Source organism: Balaenoptera physalus, assembly GCF_965194825.1.
Source record: "Balaenoptera physalus genome assembly, chromosome: 13".
Taxonomy (NCBI): Eukaryota; Metazoa; Chordata; class Mammalia; order Artiodactyla; family Balaenopteridae; genus Balaenoptera; species Balaenoptera physalus.
In genome coordinates this window covers 90,041,278-90,067,715 of record NC_138892.1, presented here as the reverse complement: position 1 = coordinate 90,067,715, position 26,438 = coordinate 90,041,278, and the positions used below count along the sequence as shown (strand labels likewise).

Here is a 26,438-nt window from a genome sequence, read left to right as displayed (position 1 = left end):
ACATAGAAAGGTGAAGAGAAGAGCCAATGTCAAGTTCAGGTGGGCAGAGAATCATTGTGTGAGATTATTTACTCTATCAACATGGGGGCAGCAGGAAAAAAATGTAAAAACATAAATGCGTATTAAGAAAGGGGAGAGGTATGCAGATGACAGCAAGGGGGGCAATAAAATTCTACAAGTTCTTTTAGGCTTTATTCTCTCCTTCTCTCTCAAGGATATCAAACTTGTCAATTTAGAGACAAAGAGAAGCATGCAAGAGAGAAATGGTAAAGCAGAGAAAGGAAATTCATTGAAACAACACCCAGAAAGAAAGGGGAGTTCCTGTGGTTGCCCAAATACAGAAGCCCCTCACGTTGCACAAATTGGATGCAAGTAAGGGAAACTTAATATCCAACCTGTCTAGCTGCAAGATTACTGCAGCTCACTTAACCAGAAGTCACATACCAGTAGCCTCAGCTATTCAGAACGTAACTGAGAACTGGATAATAAGCAAATCAGGGCTCTCAACAGTCAAAACAACTGTTACAGTTCCAAGTACTAAACTTCAGGTACTTCATTCATAAGAGATCCCCACAGACCATATTCATACGATGATATACAGTAATTATAAATGTATAATGTTAGGAACATTATATATTCTAAAATCTACTGGTATCTTTTTTTCTGGACCCACAGCAGATTAAATGCAGCAAATAAAAGCTGGGAGATAAAGAGATACAGAATACTACTAGAAGCAGGCACATTAAACACAGCAAGATTACTGACTGGCTGCTTAAAGCATGGAGAATACGAACTGGCCAAAGCATAATTCACACAGCATAGCAACTTGGAGCCATTTACCACAGAGGCAAACAGTCCTGCACACCTCAATAACCCATGAGATACAGTATTAAAAAATGTGTGTGTGCGTGTGTGTATACATATACACACAGACATATTTAGAAATAAATTCATTAGAATTTAAAAGTAATCTTGAACAAGGGCAAGAAAAACCTAGGCTATATAAAAAAGGAGTAAAAAAAACAGTCAATGGAAGTGGACAGGTTTGGCCCAGCTGATAGGAAGAGGAAAAGGAAGAGAAGGGAGACGACGGGAGGAGAATTTTACTTAAAAGTATTATAAAATGGTTAGTCAAGATAGCTCCTTATTTCCATCTAAATTTTTTAAAATATAAGTTTTAAATGAGAAATGTACAGGTAAGCTTATGTTACTGGAAACTTTAGTATTTTACCTAATAAGTTAGATCTTTTAAGATTTTTCAATTTTAAGAATACGGAGGTTTTTAAATTTCCTCAAACTACTGTGGCCAAGTATAAAAAAGCACTTTACACTTAATCTTGATACTTAACATTTTAAATATTCTGGGTAAGAGACACTGAAAATGAAAATTTTGTAAGCTAAATGGAAAACAGTACTTCCACCGAAAACTGAGAAATAAGTTAGGTAAATTCCATGCTGGAAACCATCTGCATATAAGATTTCAGATAAGTATGAAAAAAATGAACCTAAATGATTTCTCTATTCAGGATTCTTTGACTCTCCTCCCCAGATTTCAGAAGATGGGATAAAGGGACAGGACGGAAAGCATCACTCTAGAGCCGGTCACAGCAGAAAATGTAGGGGAATGGCTGCCCAAAGAGGCGGAGACCCACCCTACCAACTTAAACTCTGTCCTAACTGTCCCTAGTTCATCCAGCACACTCCCTCAGTTTAACACACAAAATTTAACCTACAATTAAAATGGCATCGTTAATCAACCTAAACTAGCATCTTCAGACAATTCTCTCATAAGAGCTACTGCCAGTATCTCAGCTGACTGTTAAATACCTATCCTCCCACTACCATCACCAGTGACTACTATGGAGCACTTAGAGCGTGCCAGTCCTATGCACAGTAGCTTAAAACTATGCTTCACAATCTTTCCCACACCCTGAGACGGAGGTACTATCATCTCCGTGTTTCAGGTCAAAAACTGAGATGAAGAGGGCCTAGGTTCTCTCTGAACCACAGATTTTATCACCTGGCTTCTTGCCATTTCTGGTTAAAACACTGAGTTAAAGAATTGATTTTAATCTCTAGTCTGTTACTATACCTGATGAATCTATAGGTTCTCTTTCACTGAAAAGGACAGCTTCCTTAAGATCAGCCCAAGCACACCCTGCTTTCAGTGTCCAGATGGGAATGCCAGGTACTACAGAAGACATTTTCTCTGGAAAGCCCTTATATTAAAAATATCCTGGACTTCCCTGGTAGCGCAGTGGTTAAGAATCCGCCTGCCAATGCAAGGGACACGGGTTCGAGTCCTGGTCCGGGAAGATCCCACATGCCACAGAGCAACTAAGCCCCTGTGCCACAACTACTGAGCCTGTGCTCTAGAGCCCGCGAGCCACAACTACTGAGCCTGCGTGCCACAACTACTGAGCCTGCGTGCCACAACTACTGAAGCCCGCGTGCCTAGAGCCCATGCTCCGCAACAAGAGAAGCCATCGCAATGATAAGCCCACGCACCGCAACCAAGAGTAGCCCCCGCTCACTGCAACTAGAGAAAGCCCGTGTGCAGCAACGAAGACCCAACACAGCCAAAAATAAATTAAATAAATAAATAAATACATTAAAAAAAAAAAAATCTTGCCCTGTGGAGCCTAGATAAGACTTCATATGTTGATACTTTGACATAAGCCAAGTACATGCAGCATAAATCATTTAATAGCATGTGCTCAAAGACAGGCTAGTTGAAAATTCTGAGAACAAAAAATGGATTTTTTTTTTTAAGATTTAAATAGGATTTTTCTTAGAAGATATTTAAGCAATTTGTTTTGAAATCAGAGATTCTTTTTATTATCTCAAGACACCAGAGTAAACTTTCTAGATATAAAACTCCATGCCAGGTTCCTACTATGATTTATTATATTATTTTATCCCCACTTCTAAAAAGATAATTTGTCAAAAGACTTTGCTTTATATCTAAGTTTCCCAAAGTTAAGGAAAGTTTCTTTCTTTAAATGGAAGACTCCATGGTAAAATATATTTGGGAAATACTAGGTTAAACTAAGTCAATTAGGTTTCTTTATTGAAGAAAAATATACATCCCGGAATCAAAAAGTAACTTCATTTTTCTTACAAGTGAAAAAAAAAATCATAATGAAAAAATAAATCTATTTGCTTTACAGCAAATAGTTCATAGGCAGAACCTAAATCTAAGTAAAAGTTTTATCTCTATTTCTCATCTCCCAGTAATCTGATACCTATTACCAAGATCTTGTCAACTTATTTTTTAATGCTTTTGTGAGAGAAAAAAAATAATAACGCTTTTATTTTTGAGAACTGCTACTTGAATAACTCATAAAATAAAAGATGATGGACAAATAAAGCTTCTCTTTTCCATAAGAAAAAAAAAGTCATATAATTTATTAAAGGTAGCAAGGGGTAGAAATGAGTATTTTAAAATGAATATATAAAATGATAAGTAGATCATGTGTTCAACTTGATCGAGTGTTCAACTTGGCAGAGTTAAGGCATATCTGTACACATACAGGGAGAATTCTTCATACTTCTGTACATATTTTTCCCATACTAATGGCAACCACAGGTAAGTGGGAAAGCCAAACAAGATAATGCTTTTTCTATTTATTACGTACACAGGGTAGAGAGCGAGGCTCACAAATTCAAGTAACTGCCACTGCAAGGTTCGGTAATGTAAATATATTGCCAACTGAGGTTTTATAAAGTTGTAAGTGAAAACTGTAGTTCTCCACACCTTTGCTGTTAATGCCACGAGGATTATCTAGTAATGTATGCCCAATGTGTTAATGTGTCCAAAATTTTAAGAATTTTTGAAAGCATATTTGAAAACATAAATATTACCCAAACTAAATCCAAAACAATTTTCATTGATTAGTATTTTTTTTTCTTTTAAAGCTAGGTGCTCTTCAAACTTCTTAGTACAGAGAGTAAAGTCATGGGCTTAACATACAAGCAAAATCTCATTATAGCAAATGTCAAGGCAACTCAAGTTTTTCTGTTCCTGTGATTTCTAGAATGGTAATTAGATTACAGGAAATATTCCTAGTGTACGGGACTCGAGAGAGTGTAAAACTGGGAGTGGGGAGGCGGTAAGAGCTCTCTGGCCTAAAAACTGTAAGTGACACACACACCTTTACCTGACCCTCTTCCCCATTGTTAGTCTATGTTTGGTTTCAATGCACAGTCTGAATGTTTAGGTGGGCTACTTGATGGCAGTAGTTGGTATGCCTGCAAGATGTGAGAGTAGCTGAAAGGCAACTGCTGCCTGACAGAGCATAAGGCAAAGAACTAGGTATTGCTAAAGTCCCATCGCTCTGTTTGTTCAGCTCTGCTATCTCCAGCCTCGTCTAAAAGGCAAACAGTGCGTACACATACTTTCAGCACCAGGAAAGAAAGTCTAAAAAAATTACTTATTGTACTATTTATAATAATAGGATCTGAAAAACATTCTTCTCAAAAGTCAACCTCTAGAAAAGAAATACCTTTGGTTTATAAAATATATCCTTTTACAGGCATTCACTATGTTTCATCTTTTTTTAATTTAATGCTAGTATAAAATGGAACATGTAAAAGAAAATTCTGTAAACGCTTATAACTTCCAAATCAGACATAATGAAAGCTATGGAACTATGCCTTAAAATAATTGACATGACATATAAAATCATGCACTGTATTAGTTAAGCAGAAAAAAAAATGAGCCTCATAGTGTTATTAAATTAAAAAAAAAAACTTTGCATTATGAAAAGAAAAAAAGCTGGCAACATTTGTTAACAGCTTAAATAAAATTTAAATGATCAAGATTAAAACTACAAAAGCTACCGATACACGAAATAGGCTCTCACACAGGTTCAGAAACATACCCGCCTTCTACAGAACCTATGAGGTGATCCTCCCTTAGCAATGAAGTTTATACAAAAAAATAAAAAGAGAAAATCATCCCAAAACTTTAACTATTCATTGTTCCATACAACATATTTAATAAAACAAATTTATAGTAATTAAAAGTGATGTATTCACATACTGAACAACCACATTATATATGTTAATCTGTAGAAATATGGAATCTGCATTTCTTAACCCCAAAGACATTGGCCAGTGATAAAAATCATCTCAGAAAATAAATATATTAATATACTAAAGAATTATTTTTAATATAACATCAATAAAATTTTTTCTAGGAAATTACCTATTTTCCTTTACATATTATAACTTTAATGTAAAATCAGAAATGATTTCATCAGTCAATGGATATTTCCAAATAGATTATTTCTAATATAATATTGGAAGACAAAACAAAAATATTTATAGAATTATTCCAAATTAAAAGTAATTATTCATAAATGAATTACTCTGATACCTTAAATATATTTTGGATTGAAATTATAGTATTATAGATACGTGACCAAAACTAATTTATAAAAATAAGTTATAAGTACATGGAAGCATGATAATAAAATCATATTAACAGTGTAAGAATAAAGAATGTTGAGTGACTCTTACCCTCTGTTCCAATGCTGACTGAGTCTGTTGTCTTAAAAGAGCTTTAAAGGGCCCCCCTTCTTTTCCAGCACTACCACTTCCCATTCCTACAGAACATCAGTACATAAATAACAACCAAAAAACAACTAGAGAAACAGACAGTTTAATTGCATTTATCTTCATAAATATCATGAGTCAAAATCTGTTAAAACCAATCCAAACATTTAAAGTATTTGTGATGGCAACTAAGCACATATTTTACTTTTTTTATTCACAAAGTTTTCTTTAGAAGCAAGATGCCAAAGTCCTACTGATCACAGCAAGCTTTGGACTTAATTGTTCTAAAAATCATTTATAAAATTATATTAAGGTGATAAATTTTTATATAATATTCAATTTTAAAAGTTGAATCTTCTAATAAAAAATAATCAATATAATACCAATTATTTATACCATGCTAACAATTTAAGAGTACTAAAAGAAATAAGAGAAAATTAAATGTGTGTTTAAAAGTAAATATACAGAGAGAAAAAGCACTAATTGGGCTTATTTAAAATATTCCAAAATTCTCTAAAGAGCATGAATTTCAGGCAATTTTGAAATACAGTCAATCTATTTTCTGATAATTTCCCATTCCTAAACATAACATTCATGACAAAACAGTATTAATATTCATATCATAGTTTTCAACACTTGTTTGCAAAAATTAACATAGTTTTTTTAAAAAACCAGAGACATATAATAGACACCTCACAAATGTACACAGTCATGGATGAAAGAATTACATTTCCCAAGCTCTTAGATGTATTCTTTTAAAGGCTTAATTTTAAATTTCTTTCCCTATCTTAGTTTATTCTTTTGATAATACTAATAGACCAATTATGGTCAAAGAATTATAGAAAGCAGGGGACAGGTGAGAAGCCAGTACTCTACAAACTAGAGTTAATAGTTTAGTCCCACCTTTTAAAACTGAAGATACATGCAGGCAGATTTACTACGATGACTTAAAAAAGGAACTAATTTACTTTTATATTTTTAGCTGTTCTTGGATAAGGAAACAAAAGTTAGCATGTGTATAGTCCCATTCTGTTCTTTAAAAATAAAAAAGAAATGTATTTTTCTTGTAGTAACCTAAACATAATTTTTAGAGACTATACAATACTAAACACAGAAATGAAACTAAGATCTTTATATGAAGCATATTGAAAGCCATAAAATAAAACGTAATTTTGTAGAGATAAATGAAATATCAGAAAATAGAGCAGAATAACTTGAAAATTAATGCAATGGACAGAAAAAAAAGGAAAATGAAAGAATACCACCAAAATGAGACTTAAACTGATTCAAACAGAATAATTTACTAATGTAACCATATGGTTTAGCAACATGATGGTATAGGTCCAACATGAATGGAGTTGGTGTGAAGGGAAAGAAAGTAAAGCATCTAAAACAGAAACTCTGGTAATGAGAATCCAATAATTATTGGAAATATGCAGATCTATGTGTCCTTAGACATATAATCTTTTAATACATAAAATTCTTTTAGTAGAATATTCATAATTATCCATCAAGTAATCCTCAATCATGTCCTCATAATAATTCTAACCATTAAACTCTGCCAATAAGAAAAATAAGTACATCCTGTGTAAAACACCCAATACTTCTATATGGTATGAAATAATTAATTTTTTTCAAAGATGATTTAAAATAAAGGGATTAAAAAGCTGACATAATATGATCCTACCAGAAGCAGCCAGGAACAGCTCTTCACTGAAAGAAACACTTTTCCTCAGAACTGGGCTGACAAGGCTAGAAGGATGAGGGGGGAGGCTAGATTCCGAGAGGAGAAGACAGGACTTTTTAAGATGAAGGGAACCACAAGAGAGAGGGGGGGAGCTGGGACACAGGTAAATCCTAGCCCCCTGTGGGTAAGGTGCTGTGGAGGAAAGTAGCAGAGAAAAGTTGCAGGTTCAGAAGATGACCAGAAAATGCAGGATAAGGAAAGCAATGATGAAGCAAAACATAACAGTAGAAATGAACTGTAAAATGCATACACAAATCAAGTAAGCATATGAAGTCATCAGCAAGATCATCTATTCAACATAATATAAATAAAAGGCAGAGTCTAAAACCCAACAAAACCTTTACAAACTCTGCCCTCATTAAAATTTTTTAAATCACTAACATAGGATTTTATGCCATTCTAATTACTTTTAGCTGACTTTCCTGCCATTTTTTGCTTAAGACTGTGTAAAGCTAAAATGTACCACATTTTTTAAAGCCAGAAATTTGTTGTCTCAAATATAAAAACTTATTTAAAGTGGTCAAAGTATAGTTCTTCAAATGTTATTAACTAAAACATACCACTTATGAGTATTTGAATTGAATACCCATTCAAAAAAAATCAACACTTGCTACCACATAAAGCAGATAGTCGCCATTATTAAGTTTAAATAAATAAAATATTAACTTTTTTCTGTCCATCTTTGAGATGTACATTAATGATTTTCTTTTTCCTCTAAAATTTTAAATACACAGTCCTATCACAGTACTGTTTATATTTACAAAGATTTGAGTACCTAAGAGCCAAAGAAATACCCTCTGGATCACAAAAAACATACATGGCAAAAAGCCTGACCAAAAAAGTAAAAACTGGCTTGAGTCAGGTGTCACATCAATATCCTAACACCAGCATTCTAAAATTCCACTCCTACTAGTTGAATACTTGAAAAAAAAAAAATGAAAATAAAACCTTGTAAAATGTCAAAAATTAGACTCTACAAAAATATTTAAATCAATATGGAATTTTTTAAAAACCCATCTGAAGACCCATCTGAAGGTGGGTGAGAGCTTTAACTACAAACAGAAAAACAACTTTCTCAGTCTAAGTTTTATTAACTTTATTCCGTTCTCTTTTTGGCTCTCCAATTTACCTATAATAAATCAATCATAAACAACTAATCTATCATGAAATACATGCTGAACTACAGCTCTAGAAATTTTAGAACATTCATAATTTTGCCACTTTAAATCTCCATGAGAAATAGGAATGCTCCTCAGGAGTATTCAAAGATTTTTTTGGGACCCATGATAAGGCCAAACAACTAAAAACTGTTAATATCCTATAAATATGCAACTGAGGTACTGAATAGTTATAGGAAAACAAAATGATTAATTTAGCAACAGTTTATAAATATTGAAATACATGAGAATAATACCTCTTTTGTAAGTTAATTTTTAAAAACTAAAAATCTGGAGCTAGAAAATAAAATGCAAAAAAGTTTTCATTGATAGTACAATTGATTGCCTACTAGAAAGCTAAGGGAAGAGAAGTCTCGTTCAGTTAATTTATTACTTGACAATCTTCTTTAGACTTGGCTTTTCTGGAGAATGAAAAAAAAGAAACAGAAAGACCAAGGAAATACTTTCAAAATGTGTCTGTAGTATGGCAAAAAAAAGGAAGATAAGAAATACTGAAAAGTGACCTGGAATACACAAATAAACAAACAACCAGTGGACAAAGCCTCAAAAATATTTTAAGAAAACTTACTCTTCAAATGCTATCCTAGGTCTTTATTGTTTTCATTGTTATGAATTTCAAGGCCAGAATCTCAGTCTTTATTTAAAAACAAAACAAAACAAAAAAACCCACTTCACTACAATTTCAATGGTTCAGTTTTTATGACAGAAATATGGTGAAGATGCCATATTCCAAAGCATCCATTACTATCAAATATCACATTATTTTAAGTTGTTATTTATAATTATACATGTAAAAATAAAGCAATTATTTTCAAAGAATTAGGTGTTAATAATTATCTCCTTTACATTTTGTGACTATATTTATAAAAATAGATATTATGTCTATAGGATTTTTTAAAATGCCCTTTCTTTACTTTGGAAGTAGTGCTGGTTCTTTTCATTGTTTTCATAAAATCTGGGGTCATTTTCTAAATCTCTTGTCTAACACAAAAATAAAGTTATTAAAGATGATAAATTAAAAATAATGCAAATAAACTAGGCAAAATGTTTTCATCAATCTGGCAAGGAAACTCCCAGACAAAAATGCTATTTGCAAAAATTGCAAACTATTAACTTTTAAATGTTTTATTTATTTTTTATTTTTCTTAAGAATAATAATGCAATGATTTAAATAAGCTAATTCTATTTTAAGGAGTAAGAAACTAATTTGATTTTTTAATCAGTTTTTATCATAAAACATATTCACAAAAACTCAGAGATTAAAAAATACAGATAGGAGAGGGAAAAATTATAAATTTCATACACTGGCAAATATGCAAGAATAAGTAAAGCAAAAATGCTATTTTCTAACCTAGAGAGTAAGACTAGCAAAACCAAATATTTTAAATAATAAGCCAATAAACAGATATATGTACTCCAAAATAACCATATCAGCTATAAGATTTTTTTCATAATAAAATCTTAGAATTAAATTCCAAAATAGAAACAATGAATTCAAAAGTGCTTATACTGCATGAGGAATTGGATTGCAAGCTACTAGTATTACTTTCTATCCAAATGCTTTACGATGTTATTCCTCTTAATTTGAGCATGAAATGGAAAATGACTACATGCAAAAATAAATCCTGGCCTTCTTATCTACACTATGATTAAATCAACAAAATGTCACTCTCTGAACAGGATAACTTCTGAACTACACAAAATTTTCACATTTTAATTGTAGTAACTGAAAATGATCAGTATTCACATTATCTTTTAACTTAAATGCCAAAAACAGGAAGAAAGGCTTGGATGGAAAGCTAATAAGGAACATAAACAAATCTGGGAAAAAAAGAAAAAGAGAAAAAGTGAGTGGAAGTGCCTTACCAGTTTTGGGTGTCAAACTCAAATCTGTGTCAGAAGAAGAGGACTGCCGACTGTAGGACTTGGAAGGTGAAAAGGAATAAGTTTGGTTTTTCAGAGGGGTTGAGGGTCCTGATGAGTGAGTGTTGGGATTGGGATCTTCATTGAAGGGAATCCTGCCAGAAGAAGGTGGAGAAATATTAAGTAATCATGTGCCAAAGGACTTGACGGAGGCAGCATGATCTAAACACCAGGAAAGTATTGGGGCAGGGCCAGCAGTCATTTCTTAAGTGTGGAGCTGGGTATGAGGCCAAAGACATCCAATTGCTGTTTAACCATTCATCATTCTCCAGATAAGTAATTATCTGCATTGAAACAGTTAATAAGCCAAGTAAAAAAGCCAAAAAGCATGAAATGGCAGACTAAGGGGGTAAAAAAACATTAAAAGAAATAAACAAAAAGAATAAATACATGAATAAAAATATTTTCAAACAAACAATGCTTTTTTAAATTACAAAAGAAAAAATGATGACTGCAAATGGTGTGTGTAAATATTCACAATATTTTTTATATTTGCACACACAGGTATCTTGAAAAGAAAAACATGTTTCCTTATCCTATAGCATCAAGAGTGCCACAGCTAAAAACACAGCAGAGTGGAAAATCAGTATAGGCTACACAGAAACATTGCATTTTATGCAGAAGAGTCGCTTACCTGTTTTCCAACAGCTCTCTTCCACAGAATGAAACAGACCCTACTGTAACAAGTTTTGTATATAAAGAAAATAAGCAAATCAGAAGCTTTGGCAGCTATTTCACTTAGAGTCCAATCATCAATTTTATTTCTAACCAACTGCAGAAATAATGGCAAAAACACATACTGGAGGATTCTCCTAAAAACTCACAGTATACATATACAAGATAGGGTTCTTCGAGGGTCTATGGAAGAGACTTTGGAAGCTGGAAGAACACTTTCACTTCCATGTAGTTAGAGCCTCTGCGGCGGCTAAATACAGGATTTCTTCAGTGCCGCTGGACTACGAGTGAGAAAAGGAGGAAGCAAAGACTCGTGGTACCTGCCTATGCTACCTGCCTGCCTGCCCTCTGCAGCCACTCTGCCCGTGGCCTGCTTCCCCAGCTCTGGAGTCTGAGCAGTCTCGTACCAGTATAGATGAGAGTGGGAACAGACACAGAGAAGTTCTGAGTAAGTCGTGAGCCAGTAGCAGTGTGAATTGGGCTGTTGTGAGTCGAGCGGCATCCATGGCTTGGAGGATGAACCAGCGGAGACCTGAGGGAATTTGTGGTCAAAGTGGAAGAAAAGAAAACAATACATACAAGAGATAGCAAAGTTATGTTAAAATAATTTCAAAGGAGCTTTTAGTTAGGGTAGAGGAATTATTTTTTAATCCCCAGCATGCACAAAACAAGTTGAGATAAAAAAGAGCTAAATATTAATTTGTTAAGAAATAGTTACAAAGAATCAGATTAATAAATTAGGAATGTGAATAAGAAAAATCGCAAGCAGAACTGCCAGTGGAATTAAATAAGAAAAAGATTAAAATTTGGATTTTCAGTTACTTTAAAATGTTTGCTATTATCTTGATCACAACAGAGCTTACTAAACATTATTTCAGGAAGAAAACACACATAAAAATGAAAAGCCAAATATGATGCTCTTATACTACTTTGAGAGTGAGATATGAATAACTGCTGATATAATTAATTATATTTTTCTACAAAGGAAGTTTAACTAACAGAACTGTTTCTGTCTAGCATATCAAGACAGAGTTACATAAGAATATGAAAAATGACAGCATAAAGAGAAATGAGTGAATTGAATGAATGAGTAGATCCAATTATTCCATATTTCAGCACCCCAAGTATATAGCTTAAAACCATGTTACACTGGGGACAAAACAAAGCAAAGGGACACCACTTTAAAAAAAAAAACATTAATTAAGCAATATAATGACTTTTGTGTAGCTTTCAAACAGAATAGATTATTAAACTTAAACAGAATTTAGTTAAACTACATTCTAAATTGAAATTGTGTTAAGATATCAACTAATATCCTGCAATAGATCACATCTATGCACGTGTAAAGGATACTTAGACCAGATATACAGATATATATTCATCTATAGCACTTAAAATTTTCACAAAGAAATTCAGCTGAAAGAGCATAGTTATAGTGGATGGGGGAAAAAAAGGTATATTATATAATTAAGAATCCTGGACTTCATATTAGCAACTATTTCATTGTGCAATGCCTTCCCTTACACACAATGAGGGGAAATGAATTAAGTGACTACACTCTGAAAAACTACCATACTCCCATATTTTAGAATTCAAATTAAAAGTAATCGAGAGCCCAACTTTTCCTAGCCTTTTTTCCTTTTCCGCTGCCCAGTGAACATTCCCAATAATCACAATTTATCAAGATCCAAACATGAGTTTTCGTTAACTGGCAATAATGGTCTTTTAAAGACCATCTACTTTCTGAAAATATCACTGCTTTTACTATAGGACAAATGTTTCTGCTCTTGTTGCTAATTTAAATTTTTAAAGTGTTTAACTGGTAAAAATCAAATATCTCATTGGTGACCAATTTCTACACAAGCAACTGGGTGAGGTTTTACTTTTGTTTTTTCTTTCTCTGTTGAAGTAAGTGGCTACTGGAGTTAAAAAGTCTAAGAATCAGTGCCGTACAGAGGAGAAACTATGACTAATGTCTCCTAGAAAGTACTTTTTTTTTAAAGTAGAGAATCAATAAACCATATTTAGATGCACTGTCTACCATCAAGATAGTTCAGCTAGGAAACACCAAAGAGCTTTATACTCCGTAATACACTAAATACCTAAAAGGAAAACACAAACTGATGGAGCAGAACACACCATTAATAAAAGTAAAATAAAATGAACATCATTAAATGTTCAAATTATGACATCAAATTAAAATCCAAGCACAATGGAGAGAGCGTCACCATAACGTATTCTTTGAGTCCTACTTCATATCACTCTCCTTGCATGAACGGTTGCCTTACAAGAATACCCTAGTGGTATTTCTAACGTTAAATCTATTCAGGCAAGAACATAATCCAAACTACCTTTATCAAATCCCTGTCTAGAATCAACAATGTTAAAATTAAATACCAAAATAATTATAATCAGGTGACTCATAAAACAATTTTAAACTAGCGCCCGAATTGATTCATTAACAAAAATACAACGAAGCTGGTTGAAATAAAGCAGCCTGAGGTTTTTGTTTTTGTTTTTTTAAATAACATGACTTATGCAGTAAGATGCCATTAGAAAATCTTAATGAAGCCACTTAAGTTCTTCATGGTGTGAATAATTGACAATTTAAGGCAAATGGCTACAACAAAATTAGAAAAAGAAAACTTAGACAAGCTCAGATTTACATTAATGGAGCTCTTCCTGAATGAAGGCGAAATGTATTCCCCTACCATCCATATATCACTTTAAGGCACCAACAGGTACTGCAGCTTTCTTTCCACTAAGTAATTCAGTGAAAAGAGGAAAACTTCAAACATCACAGTTGCAAAGGCCAGGCCCCTTCAGGCAGTACAGATAAAGCTGGAGGGTGGCAGAAGGAAGAGGGACCCAGATCTTTACTTAAATTTGCTACGAAAAGAGAAAAAAAATCTAAATCCCTCAAAAAGTTATACCTGCACTCTGACTTCACCTGTAGCAAAAAGCAGTTTGTATCTTTTTTAAGACAGATTTTAAATGGAAGATAAAGCAAATTCACTCAATAAATCATTTAAAACAATTATTTCACTTATCAATGTATTTCCAAATAAAATTAGGCAATGTATGTAATACTGTGCTCCCTCTTGTGACTAAAATTTAACCCAAATAACTAAAGGCCAGCAGAAAGGAATAATTAAACAAAAAGAAAACGTTGAGATAAAGAATCTCACTTTTACATAGACTGTTTGAAAAAACAAATTGTGATTGCTTTCTAGGCAACCTCTCTTGACTACTGCTGAAATGGGAACCATTTTGGGTTTTCTGACTACAGAACTCTGACCTCCTGATGACAAAAGACAGAGGTCAGCACACTATACAGTACAGGCCAAATCCATCCTGCCATCTGTTTCAAAAATAAATAAGTTTTATTGGAACAAAGACACACTCATTTATTTGCATACTATTGACGGCTGCTTTCATGCAACATCTGCAGAGTTGAGTCCTTGCTATTTCCATTCTGGTCATTTACCAAAAAAGTTTGTTGACCCTTGATCTAGAAGAATCTCTAGAGCGATGGTTCTCAATGGAAGTGCTATTGGCATTTAGTATGGAACAAGTCTCTGTTGTACAGAGTTGTCCCTAGCTGTGCGGGACAGTCAGCATTTCTGGTCCCCAAAAGAATCATCCCCCTCACCCCAGGCATTATGACAGAAAATTTTCATTTCAAGCATTCTTTGTTGATAGCACCACCAACACCATGTTGAGAATCTCTGCCTTAGGCACAAATTATGACACATTAGCCAAATGGAGCCAACAGAAGTGTTCTGTTGGATCACAAATACTTTTTAAAAAAATGTAAGAGTTTAAATTCCTTTAGACCAAGATCAGCAAACTCGTTTTTTCTTTTTTTGGTTAACAAACATAAAAACTATATGGCCAGTGCTTGAAACATTAACTATCTGGCCTTCCACAGAAAAAGTTTGCCAACATCTGTTTTATGCAGTCCCCAGTATTTTCCATTATACCCAACTGTTTTATTTATATAAACTGCTTGGCCTCTGTAGACACTGGAGTTTGAGACTCCTGCAAAGGTCAATCTTTCCTGCTTTCTATACTGTGTTGCGAATAATAGGCACAATTGGATTATCAGATATAGGGTATTAAGCATTCCCCAGACAACAAGTAAAAGTCTTCAGAATGCATAAACATTCATTTTGTGCTTTAGATATACAGTGTCTAAAGATGTGGAACAAGTTTAATTTTACATTACTTAATTTGAATTTCATGACAGTATAAATAAAATATTAGGAATATCTAAATAGTTTTAAGCTTCAAATTTTGATAGTCATCTCTGATAAGAAAACTGCTGCAGGAAAAAATGTATGTTGAACAATTCTACTAAAATGTTTCAAATCAAATGAAAATATGTAGGCAAAAGATAAAAAGCTCCATAAGAACAATTCATCGATTCATACTTACTCCTTCATTTCTTTGGACGGGGAATTACATGCAGGAAGGAATGCTGCTGGGCTACTTAATTTATCCAGTGTACACGCTGTTCCTATGGCTCGTACCACTAACCCAGATTCGCCTTCCAGATCAAAACACTGTAAGTACCCAACAACTGCATTTCCTCTCATTTCAAGTACTTTCAAGCCAATCTTCCTCTGCAGTTCACCTACGAAAAAAGGAAAAAAACACAGTCGGCCTCTTATCTGCATGTTGCATAATACAAAGCTGGACATGGTGGTAAGAGGAAAGAGTCCAGAAAATCATAGATTATTTAATATATTAAGTGTAACATTATGTTAAATATAAATATAACATTTTTATGTATTTATAAATATTAAATATAATTAACATGTTAATATAAGTATAAATATTTCTATTTTCTATTTAAATACATATATTTATTATAAATATAACATTTGTACTTATTAAATATAAATATAACATATTTATTATCTGATATATCTGTGTGAGTGTGTGAGTGTGTATGTATGTATGCGTGAGTGTATATATACACTCAATAATATATATATTATTGTACATAATAAATACAAACTTTAGATGGAAATAAGTTCTTCAGAGGAAAATAAAGTAATGGGGTAAGAGTGGCAGGGGAGTAGGGGTAAAAGGAGGTACAAGTTGTCAGAGAAGGACTATGAAAAGGCAACATTTAAACAAAACACCTTAGAGAGATTACCTAAGCTCTGACTACAAATACACACTCCAAGGAGGAAAACTAGAACTCAGTGTCCTACCTCCTTGTTCAGGGCACTTTCCACTATGCCACTTCATAAGCACAATTTCCTTTTACTACTTAGTTAAGAAGTAACTATAAGCTTCTGATTCAGATTTCGTCTTGTTATAAGATGGCAATGCACACGTGTTCAGGAGGACGGGACCAGGGATAGGGAATCAGTCAGTTAACGATTCATAGTCTTCACTGTAAAGTTTTAGTAGCATGTCAAAAGGAAGTGAAGAATTTTGGAGGATTAAGTCAATCAGCCATGAAGTTATTATTATTATTTTTTAAATACCTGACATTAAAGAAATGAGTCTCTGTCTGGCCTCATTTGATGCCCTTGGTGTGCGAATTCGATCAATCCATTGATATTCTGGGTCTTCGTTGACCACAAGTTCTTCTACAAATCCGTGAATTATTACAGCTCTATAGCACTTTGGAATAGATGTCGCTGTTAAAAAAATTATCTATTATGCTTCTATTTATCACAAGGCTAAATTTAACTTTTTAAAAATGTACAACTAAGTTCTCACCTTTTGGACACATAGTACAAGAACATCTTTTACTGTGATAACCTCAATGCAATCATAATAATACTTTCAATCAAACAGTCTTCTAAGTTCCATTTTATTCTTAGAAATAATCATTTTCCTTCATGAGGCCTCTCGTCTTTCTCAAGCAAGCATAGTAGATATAAACTGTATTTTTATAATTTAGAAAACAGCTACAGACCATCTTAAATAGCGTTCAATACAAAGTGTAAAAAAGTCAAAATTAAAGTGAGCTAGCTGATATTACATAAAAAATCAGAAAGCAGATAATGAATATCAAAACACTCTAATTATTGGAAACCCTTTGAAAAAGTTCTGCACACCACATACTGCAGCCTTAAAAACCAAACCATTACCTTTCTGACATAATCTGAGAAGTCATACAGGCCTGCAGTTTCTAATAATCCATGGTTATAAGGCCAATTGGTTCAGTAGTCACTGTACTACTTAACAGACTCATTCAATACATAGAACAACAAACGTCACTGGATTTATTAAAAAGGGGAGAATGTGAGAACATCTATACCAAACTATATTCATGCCTTGAAACTAACTCAACTACCTAGGAGTTTTCAACCCTATTAGTCCAGGCTGGCTATGAATTGCCCAGATCTGTTGAATTGTGACCTGTATTTCATGGCATCCGCAGGGCTCCATACCTGTAGATGCTTATGTCACTGTGGATAGTACCACAGTGCCGCCTCTAGTGCTCCACTCCTATCTTTCAGCATCCTATACCAGCATAAAATGCCACTGGCTTTTTCTTTTTTTGACAGTTATTCAAAGCTTAATTATAGTCAGATCTTTCACACATTTGACAAAAGTAATTTGTTCTGACTTTTGAAAGAAATGTAATAGGCAATAAAATATTAAACTTTATAAAGTAAGACAAATACGTGAAAATTATTTTAACCTTTTGTTGACCTACTGGTACAAGAGTAAAACCTACATTAGATGAGTAGCTTGCAATCTTCTCTATAAATTACTGTCCAGTAATTATGTTTTTTAAATAATTCTGCTTTTTAAAGCCATTTGAGACTTCTGCAAGATATACACGTCCATCCACCACAAATGGCTCCACGTCTGTATTGCCTGGTTTTGAAGAGCCCATTTGAATTAAGTCTGAATACGCCACACGTGTAGCCTCATCAAATTTGTTTCCCAAATGTAGACATTAATGGGATGTTTTCATTGGCTGAGAAAGTGTGACAAGTCCTCTCCCTCTATGTTGTCGCTAACCTCTGACAACCGGCTGACATCAAAGTAGCATAGGCTACTGTTCGGATACAGTGTATCACCTGTTTCACATCACAATGTTTTATATTATGCAGACACATACCTAGTTTAACAATGCAGTGATTTTCTCTCAACATGTGGCCTAAATGAATTGTGGACTCTTTCTGTACAGGTCCGTTTGGGTTTATTCCCTTCATTGTTGGGTTTTGAGTTAGGACTGTAGCAAATGCACAGTTCACCTACAAATGTACACTTTGCATTCCCATATCTAATTTCTCTAAGGATGAATTATTTGTTGCATTGCAGGAAAAATAATTCCACCTTTATTTTCAATCTTGTTTCTAGTCATTCTTAAGTACTTCAGAGCTGTAATCTTACGTAGTGCTTTAACAATCAATTCTCCACCTCAGACCCAATATCACTAAACATAAGGTTTATGTAAATACTGTCTCATTAATATATGGATTCTTCTTTAAAAATTCTGAAAAAGATCCCAAAATCTTCACCTGTTCCTCTTTCTACTGGAGTTAAGTGACTGTAACCAGCAATGATTAATGGGATTCCTTCTCATCACGTTCTTGTGGGCAGAGGCTGGCACAGAGACTCGAGAAGGGGGCATGTGGGGAACAGCCAGAGGCAGCCTCCCTGTGGGCCACAGTGTCACTGTCATGATGACCGCATGCACACACATGCCCCACTGGATTTTTCTAAAAAAACTTTCTATGAATTTGTGAAAAATTAGATATCATTTACTTTAAAATCAGATGAACAGTTCCCAGAGCTACAGTAATTACTTCTGAAAAATTCGCAATTTTCTCTTTGGCATTAAGACCAAGGTATAATAGGTTTTCCATTAGACTTCTGAAACATTAATTTGATTTCTCATTTAACAATTATTAAATTTCCTGTCAAATGAGTAATAAAATATTTTTACTTACTGCAAAAGAATTTGACTCCGCATGACGACTGCCTAAATCGATTTAAATCATTGAAGAGGTCTACTTTGACAACTACATTGATTTCCCCACGGATACCTATAATTTCAAAAGGAAAAACAAGTTTCTACCTTAAGAAAATAAAGTATAATTAAATAATCAGGCAAATAATTAATGATTTAAAAATAACATATCATAACAGCAATGCTAACTTTGTTTCCTAATTATTTTCATTCTATAGATGCTCTAATTTATTTAAGTAAATCCTGTTTTCCAATTTATTTTACCATTTTAAACATCAATAAATAATAGAGAATATGAATAATGTCACAATACACATAAATCTCGTCAAACATCTTATCTTCTTATACTAAACTACTATCAATGGAATTGCCAGGTCAAAAATGTAAAATAGACAGAAAAATGCAAGACTGTAGGCAGAAGCATCTGCCAGTTCCTTATGCCCATAATGGTCCATCTGCCATTTTAAAGAGATGACATATTTTTAGGCTAGTGGTTCTCAGACTTTTTGATTGCAGGACCCCTCTACAATCTCAAAAATTATTGATCTCAAAGAGTCTTTCTCTATGTGGGTCAAAACCTTCAATATTTACCATATTATAAATTTAAATTGAGAATTCAGACAAATATTTACTTATTACTTCATTTAAAGTAGTAGTAAATCGATTTATGTCAAAATAAACATTTTTTATAAAAATAACTAATTTGAAAAACAAAAATATTTTAGTGATAAGAGTGGCATTACATTACATTTTTGCCAATCTCTATAGTGTGTAGCTTAATGAAATAGATTCTAATTTCTGCTCTACATTCAATGTGTGGTAACATCATACATCATAAAACCTCTGAAAACTCCACTGTACAACTTGTAAGAAAGTGAGACTAAAAATGGCAAATGACATATAAGTATTGTCCTGAAAACAGTTCTCATCTCACTTCACAGAGCCTGTGCAAGTATCTCATGGACCCACAGATGTCCCCAGACCATACTTTGAGAACTTTGCTTTAGGCAACAAAAAGCCTTTGAAGAATTTTCTTTCCTTTCAAGAATTTCTAAGCAGAAAAGTTTCAAGATTATTCATTTTAAAATGTGTTTTAGAAACACAGTAGCAATATTAGATGATTTTCAAATGATGCATTTGCTTACTATATTGTACAAATTTCGCAGGCATTATTTCAAATTATTGTCAGAAAAGTTACAGTCCTACCAACAATACACACCACCACATGTCTACTAAAAGAGAACACATCTTTGGAAGATACGTATTTTAAAAATGCCAGGCACAGCACAAAAGTCTTTAAGGATAAATTAAAAGACTGTGACTTATTTTCTTAAAATGAACTGCTTACCATGAATGGTATCATAAATTGGAAACCATCCTGAGATGACCGTTGCAGCCTCACTGTAGAGTAAAGGATCAATGTCAATGTACACTTTACCAATGGCATCATTTGCACTATATGTATCATGGTCAAGAACTGTGATCTGGAGAGGTTCATCTTGTAAATCTTCATCATCCACCTAAAAAAGTATATCTTAAAAATTAAATCTTATAATTTAAAAATCTTCACTACCATAAATGTATACATATACCAAATGTAAAAGATTACTTATTTCCAGGAAAAGAAATCTTATAGATTTATCTCTAAGCAAAGGTAGAGAGATTAGTCATTAGGGAAATGCAAATCAAAACCGATTAGATAACGCCTCACATCTACATTCTTTGTATTAAACTGGTCATCAAGTCTGGTGAAGTCAACCTCCGAAACCTAAATACCATCTTCAGGTGGTTTAAATATGAGACAGTTCAAAGTAAAAGAATGCAGATGGTCCTTAGCCATAGGAAGTCAAACTCACCTCATGCATAATAAAAATGCACATTAAAATTATACTGTGAATACCACTTCAGACCTACTAGGATGGGTTACATTTTTTTAAAAAATAAAATAAAATAACAAGTATTGACAAGGATATGGAAAAACCAAAACTCTCATACATGCTGGTAGGAATGTAAGATGGTGCAACCACTGTGGAAAAGTTTGGCAGTTCCTTAAAAAGCTAAACACAGAAATTACCATGTGACTCAGCCATTCCACTTCTAGGTATAGACCCAAAAGAACTGAAAACAGGGAGTCAAACAGATACTGGTACACCAATGTTCACTGCAGCATTATTCACCACAGCCAAAAGGCAGAAACAAACCCAAGTGTGCATCAACAGATAGATAAACAAAATATGGTATATTCATACAATGGAATATTATTTGGCCATAAAAAGGAATGAAATTCTGATACATGCTACACAACACGGATGAACCTTGAAAACATTATGCTAAGTAAAAGACGCCATACACAAGAGGACAAATACTTATGATTCTACTTATATGAAATGCTTATATAGGCAAATTCAGAGTCAGAAAGTAGATTAGAGGTTATGAGGGGCTGGAGAGAGGAGGGCATGGGGAGTCGTTGCTGAATGAGTATTTTCTCTTTGGAGTGATGAAAAAATTTTGGAAATAGTGGTGATGGTTGCACAACATTTATGCATGTGAATGCAGTTAATGCTACTGTATTGTACACTTAAAAATGGCTAAAATGGCAATATTTATGATATGTATTTTTAACACAATTCAAAAAAATGTTTAATCTGTACATTATTCTTAAGTGATTTTTGGTATATGCTAAAATCCAGAGAAAATTACTATATAATAATATAATACCTTTTTAATCTGGGTTCTCCTATTCATATATGATATTTTCTGAACTGTAACATAATTTTTTGAAAACTCAGTATTCTTAGGAAATATTTTTATGGTGTAGGAAAACTACTATACCTGAAATAAAACGTAGTCCAATCATTCCTGGGAAAAAAGGGTCACCTCAAAAATACACATGCAAAAATGCTGACATTTAAAAACTTACCTCAAATTTAAACCATTCTGAGTTCCACTGAGGGTTGAGGGACTTGAGATACACATCTGTTTTAAAGGTGGTATTACCAAATTTTACCTAAAAACAAGTAAGAATAGTTCAAATAAAAATATAAAAAATGTGAATAAAATTAAAATTTAACATCAGCTAAAGAATAGGAGGATTAACCATGCAGGGGAAAAAAAAGACAACTGTCCCCTGAGACAAAAGGAAAGAAAGTATGGATGGGTCCAGGCAAGTTTATAAACTACACCTGGAACAAGGGATCACCCACTGTTCTGCTTGACTAGCTCTACAGGGAAATTAAAATCAGACCATTATGTCAGCATGGAGAAAGTAATCACATGGCCTTCACTAAACAGGAGCTCAGACAAAAGGGGAAAGTCTTAAGGGTGGAGGACCAGCAAAATATAATCAGAAGGTAGAAAGGACAGCTGACTCTTACCATCTCATCAAGGGAATCCAGAACTACAGCCCATTATTATAAGAACTTAGTAACATATCCTCATATTTTCTCACTTCCTCAGTATTTGTTACTTTTTAAATCCTTACCTGTGCATACACAGTGATCAGCAATAAACTATGGTCATTAAGGGTTTTATGTTTCTATCTTCAGGGACAATAAAAGGGGTTGGAATGGGGAGACTACCCTTTCATAGCCAGTCTTGGCAGACACTAAATCAAAATGCAAGCGTAAATTAGAAGGAAAGGAAGAAGGCAGAAAGGAGGCTAAATCCCTGGGACTTGCTACTAAGAAAGAATGGAGATTGTGAAACCTCAGGCTGGACTTGAGAAGCGGTCAGGAAGCTTAAGAGCAAAACAGTTAAGAAACTACTTCCTAGATTGTCTCACCTTTCCTAAATTTGATCTCTCTAAGCTCTTCCCTAATTCTATCAGTTATCACCATGAAGTATCTTTTCTAACCTCAAAATTCACTAAAGGTTTATCCCTATACCCAGTAAAGAGTTTTGCATGTTGTAGACACTTAGGAAATGCTGGTTCAATCAGATAATCTATGAAATCTCCTTTCCTTCTTGACCTACAACCCTACTATTGGTATTATAATACTTGTAGATATTAATGTTTAATCAGTCCAGAAAATGTTCTAAAAGCAAAATACCCAAACCTATAGTTATTATCTTCTGTACATTTTTCTAGTTATTTTATCATGCAATTTGAATTATCAAGGAATGATACCAACCATTTGGTACCTAGGCAGTTTGGTCAGAGGGTTGAAAAGGTTTAAGAAATTACATAAAAATAATGAGTTCCTGCATGGTAAGGAATACGATAAAGTCAAAGATAAATAAGAAACTGAGAAAAAGGATTTGGCAAATATGTCACAAACAGCTAATTTCTTCAATTTCTAACAAGTTCCTACAAAGCAATAAGAAAAAGATCAACAAACCAACCAAACAAAGGAAATTCAAAGAAATGGAAATATAGATGTCTTTTAAGTATATCAAGAGCTGAAAACCTCATTCATACTAAGAGAAATCAAACTAAACCGACATTTTTACTACTCAGGTTGGCAAAGATCAAAAAGTTTGAAAACACAGTGTGAATGAGGCACTCTCATACTCTGTTGCTGTGAATGCAAATTAGAACAATCTTCACAAAGTGCAGTCTGACAACACTTATCAAAATTGTAAATACCTACACCCTTTATATTCATACATAGGTGCGCAATGACATATATAAGCAGCATTATAGTAGCAAAAGATTGGAAATAACCTAGAAGTCCATCAATCAGGAACTGGCTAAATTAAGTATGGGAAAGCCACACAATGCAGTGCTATACAGAAGATCGAAGCAGTTCTCCGTGCACTAGTATGGAACAATGTCCAAGATACATCCCTCTACTGCAGAGCAGTGTGTACGGCATTCTTTGTGGAGGGAAAAAAATGACAAAATGTTATAAGGCATATGATATATGCCTATATATGCACAGATTATTTCTGGAAGGATATACAACAAATGTTAACAGCGGCCACTAAACGAAACAAGACAGATCGGTTAAAGGAAAGGCGATGAGAGGCTGACTCATTCTGTACCTTTTGAATTTTGAGCCATTGCACATATATTACCTATTTTTTAAATGCATTATTTAAAATTCAAAAACATCAAAAATTAAAATAAAATGCAAATGGCAAAAACTGTTTTGATTCAGTTATAAAATTCTGGATTCACTGCCGGGAATTTATCCTGAAGTACTTTCACATATGGCCCCTTCCCAAAAGATATATAAAAACCTAGTGCCAACAAGAAAATGACTAAATAAATCACATGCTCCCTACTAAAGAATGGAGTTGATTACATGTACTGTCAGGGGACGATGTCAATGGCATAATAACTGAAAAAACCAAGTAGTAGAATATAAAAAGTATGATTACATTTGTTTTCAAAAATATGATATGTAAAAGTTTTTTGTTTTTTTTAAAGCAGGGGAGAAGGAGTAGATGAATACATGCCAAAGAAGTGACAGCAATTACCTCTGAAGAAGGGACTGATAAGGGTGTAGACAACACAGTATAGTGCTGGAAGTAAGAAGTAAGGGGCTTTCAAGTTTTACTTGAGTATTTGAATCTTTTCTAACAGGAGCTATTCATGTACGGTCATCCCTCAGTACCCACGGGTATTGGTTCCAGGACTCCTCCCACCCACCCCCCCACCCCACAGATACCCAAATCTGTGGATGCTCAAGTCCCTCATATAAAATGGCACGGTACCTGCACATAACCTATGCACAACCCCCCATACACTTTAAATCATCTCTTTAGTACCTAACACAATGTAAATGCTATGTAAACAGTTGTAAATTCCATGTGAATACTACGTAAATAGCGGCCACACACAACAAATTCCAGTTTTGCTTTTTGGAACTTTCTGGAATTTTTTTCCAAATATTTCCTACCTGCAGTTGGTTGAATCCGAGGAAGTGGAACCCAGGGATACGAAGGGCCAACTGTATTACTTGCATAATTTTTTTTTTTTTTTTTTACTTTTAAATCACAAATGTTAAAGAAATGAAACAAGGAAAAAGAAACCTGGGAAGAAATCTGCTCATTTACTTATCTAGTTTTCATTACATTTCAATATTCAAAATATCAAAGAAATACTTATCGTTTAATTTACCTAAATACTGCTTTATTTGCAGTAAAATGTCGTTAGGATTCATAAAAGCATTCAAAACCATTCAAAAGCCAAATGTACTTAAGGATTTTGGCTCAATTGCCAAAAACAGCGTATCATTTCTTAAGCTATGATTTCAGAGCCCTCTTCGGTTTTGTCCCATTATAATGTAGTGCTATACTGTGATTTTTTTTTTTTTTTTTTTGGTCAACTGTCCGTTCTAGATATAGTAAAAATCTGATAGTCCCCACACTATACTAAACAAACAAGCAAAAGACAAGATTTTAGAAGAAGAAAAAGGCTAGAGTGTATGTTCTGTCAACATGGTGGTGATTCCCCTTCTACTAAAGAAGAATCAGAGTTCATTTGGCCTTATTTAATTGGAAGGAGATTTTATTATTCAGCAATTAAATGAATGCCTTACAATTTAGTTAAAGAACATCAGGGATTTTAACAAGATTCCCTAGTAAGGTAAACACATTCTCTTTCCCCACTCATTAGCTAAATTACCTTGAGAAAGTTATTTAACCTGTTATTTAAAGCTGCTTCCTCCTCTGAAAAGGGGAGTTGCTGTAAGCATTAAACAGGATAATGTATGTAGAGACTTAGCAAAATGTCTGGTAGAAAATGCTCATTAAATATTAATTTCTTTTCCTATCCCTGTTCCCTCAAAGGCTCCTGGATAAACAAAATGATAATGTAGTTTAGCGGAACAGTTTATAACATGCACATTAATATTGGGATATATTTTGATTAATACTCCCCTTGTACAGAATCCCATCCTGTTCATCCTGGAGATTCCCACAATGATCATCCTTAAGTACTACTCGGTCTTCACTGGCTTCCTAAACTCCTCACATCATATATAGTAGAAATTCCCTCAACCCCAACGCAATCAGGACCAATATCTGATTACTCAATCAAATGATCTGGTTAGATCAGATAATCATTAAAAATGATACAAACAGTAAACATTTTCAAATAAAACATATAAATAAATATTCATTCCTCTATCTTTTATCGTAAGACTGAAGCCTCTTCTTTCAGTAAGGGTCCACTGTTGACAGTTCTGTGTCATCTTTTTTGCATAAACCACACTCATAACATATCATCTGTGTTTGCCAGTCTGGGTTTCTTTAAAATGTGGTAAAACTTAAAATCACTGGTAAAATAACTATGGATAGAGAATCCTAGATTCTTTACAATCTTCATCTAATTCAAGAGCAATTTTTAGCAACTGTATCCATAATGCTTTACACAGCATTATCAACTTCATTATCCCACTTATTTCACTGATTTGTATAAGATTTAAATAAATAACAATAACAAATAGTGTTGGCATAA

At 33.6% G+C, this 26,438-nt stretch overlaps 1 protein-coding gene across 25 annotated transcripts in view; it reads right to left on the bottom strand.

The window, feature by feature from the left end:
* Window positions 1-26,438, bottom strand: part of C2CD5 (C2 calcium dependent domain containing 5) — a 94,621-nt gene that overhangs the window by 55,163 nt on the left and 13,020 nt on the right. For 6 of the 25 annotated variants that reach the window (XR_014252326.1, XM_082419616.1, XM_082419626.1 and 3 more), the window contains exons 3-13: window positions 21,954-22,040; window positions 20,382-20,553; window positions 19,014-19,109; window positions 16,584-16,739; window positions 15,520-15,718; window positions 11,490-11,614; window positions 11,042-11,084; window positions 10,351-10,502; window positions 7,247-7,438; window positions 5,524-5,609; window positions 4,884-4,916 (exon numbers count right to left, since the gene is read on the bottom strand). Coding sequence is in view for 24 of the 25 variants with exons in the window: in XM_082419616.1 (XP_082275742.1) it covers window positions 4,884-4,916; window positions 5,524-5,609; window positions 7,247-7,438; window positions 10,351-10,502; window positions 11,042-11,084; window positions 11,490-11,614; window positions 15,520-15,718; window positions 16,584-16,739; window positions 19,014-19,109; window positions 20,382-20,553; window positions 21,954-22,040 (1,341 nt within the window). In the remaining variant the exon portion in view is untranslated. The remainder of the gene's footprint in view (window positions 1-4,883; window positions 4,917-5,523; window positions 5,610-7,246; window positions 7,439-10,350; window positions 10,503-11,041; window positions 11,085-11,489; window positions 11,615-15,519; window positions 15,719-16,583; window positions 16,740-19,013; window positions 19,110-20,381; window positions 20,554-21,953; window positions 22,041-26,438) is intronic. The other 19 variants (XM_082419622.1, XM_082419624.1, XM_082419625.1 and 16 more) reach the window with 9 other exon arrangements.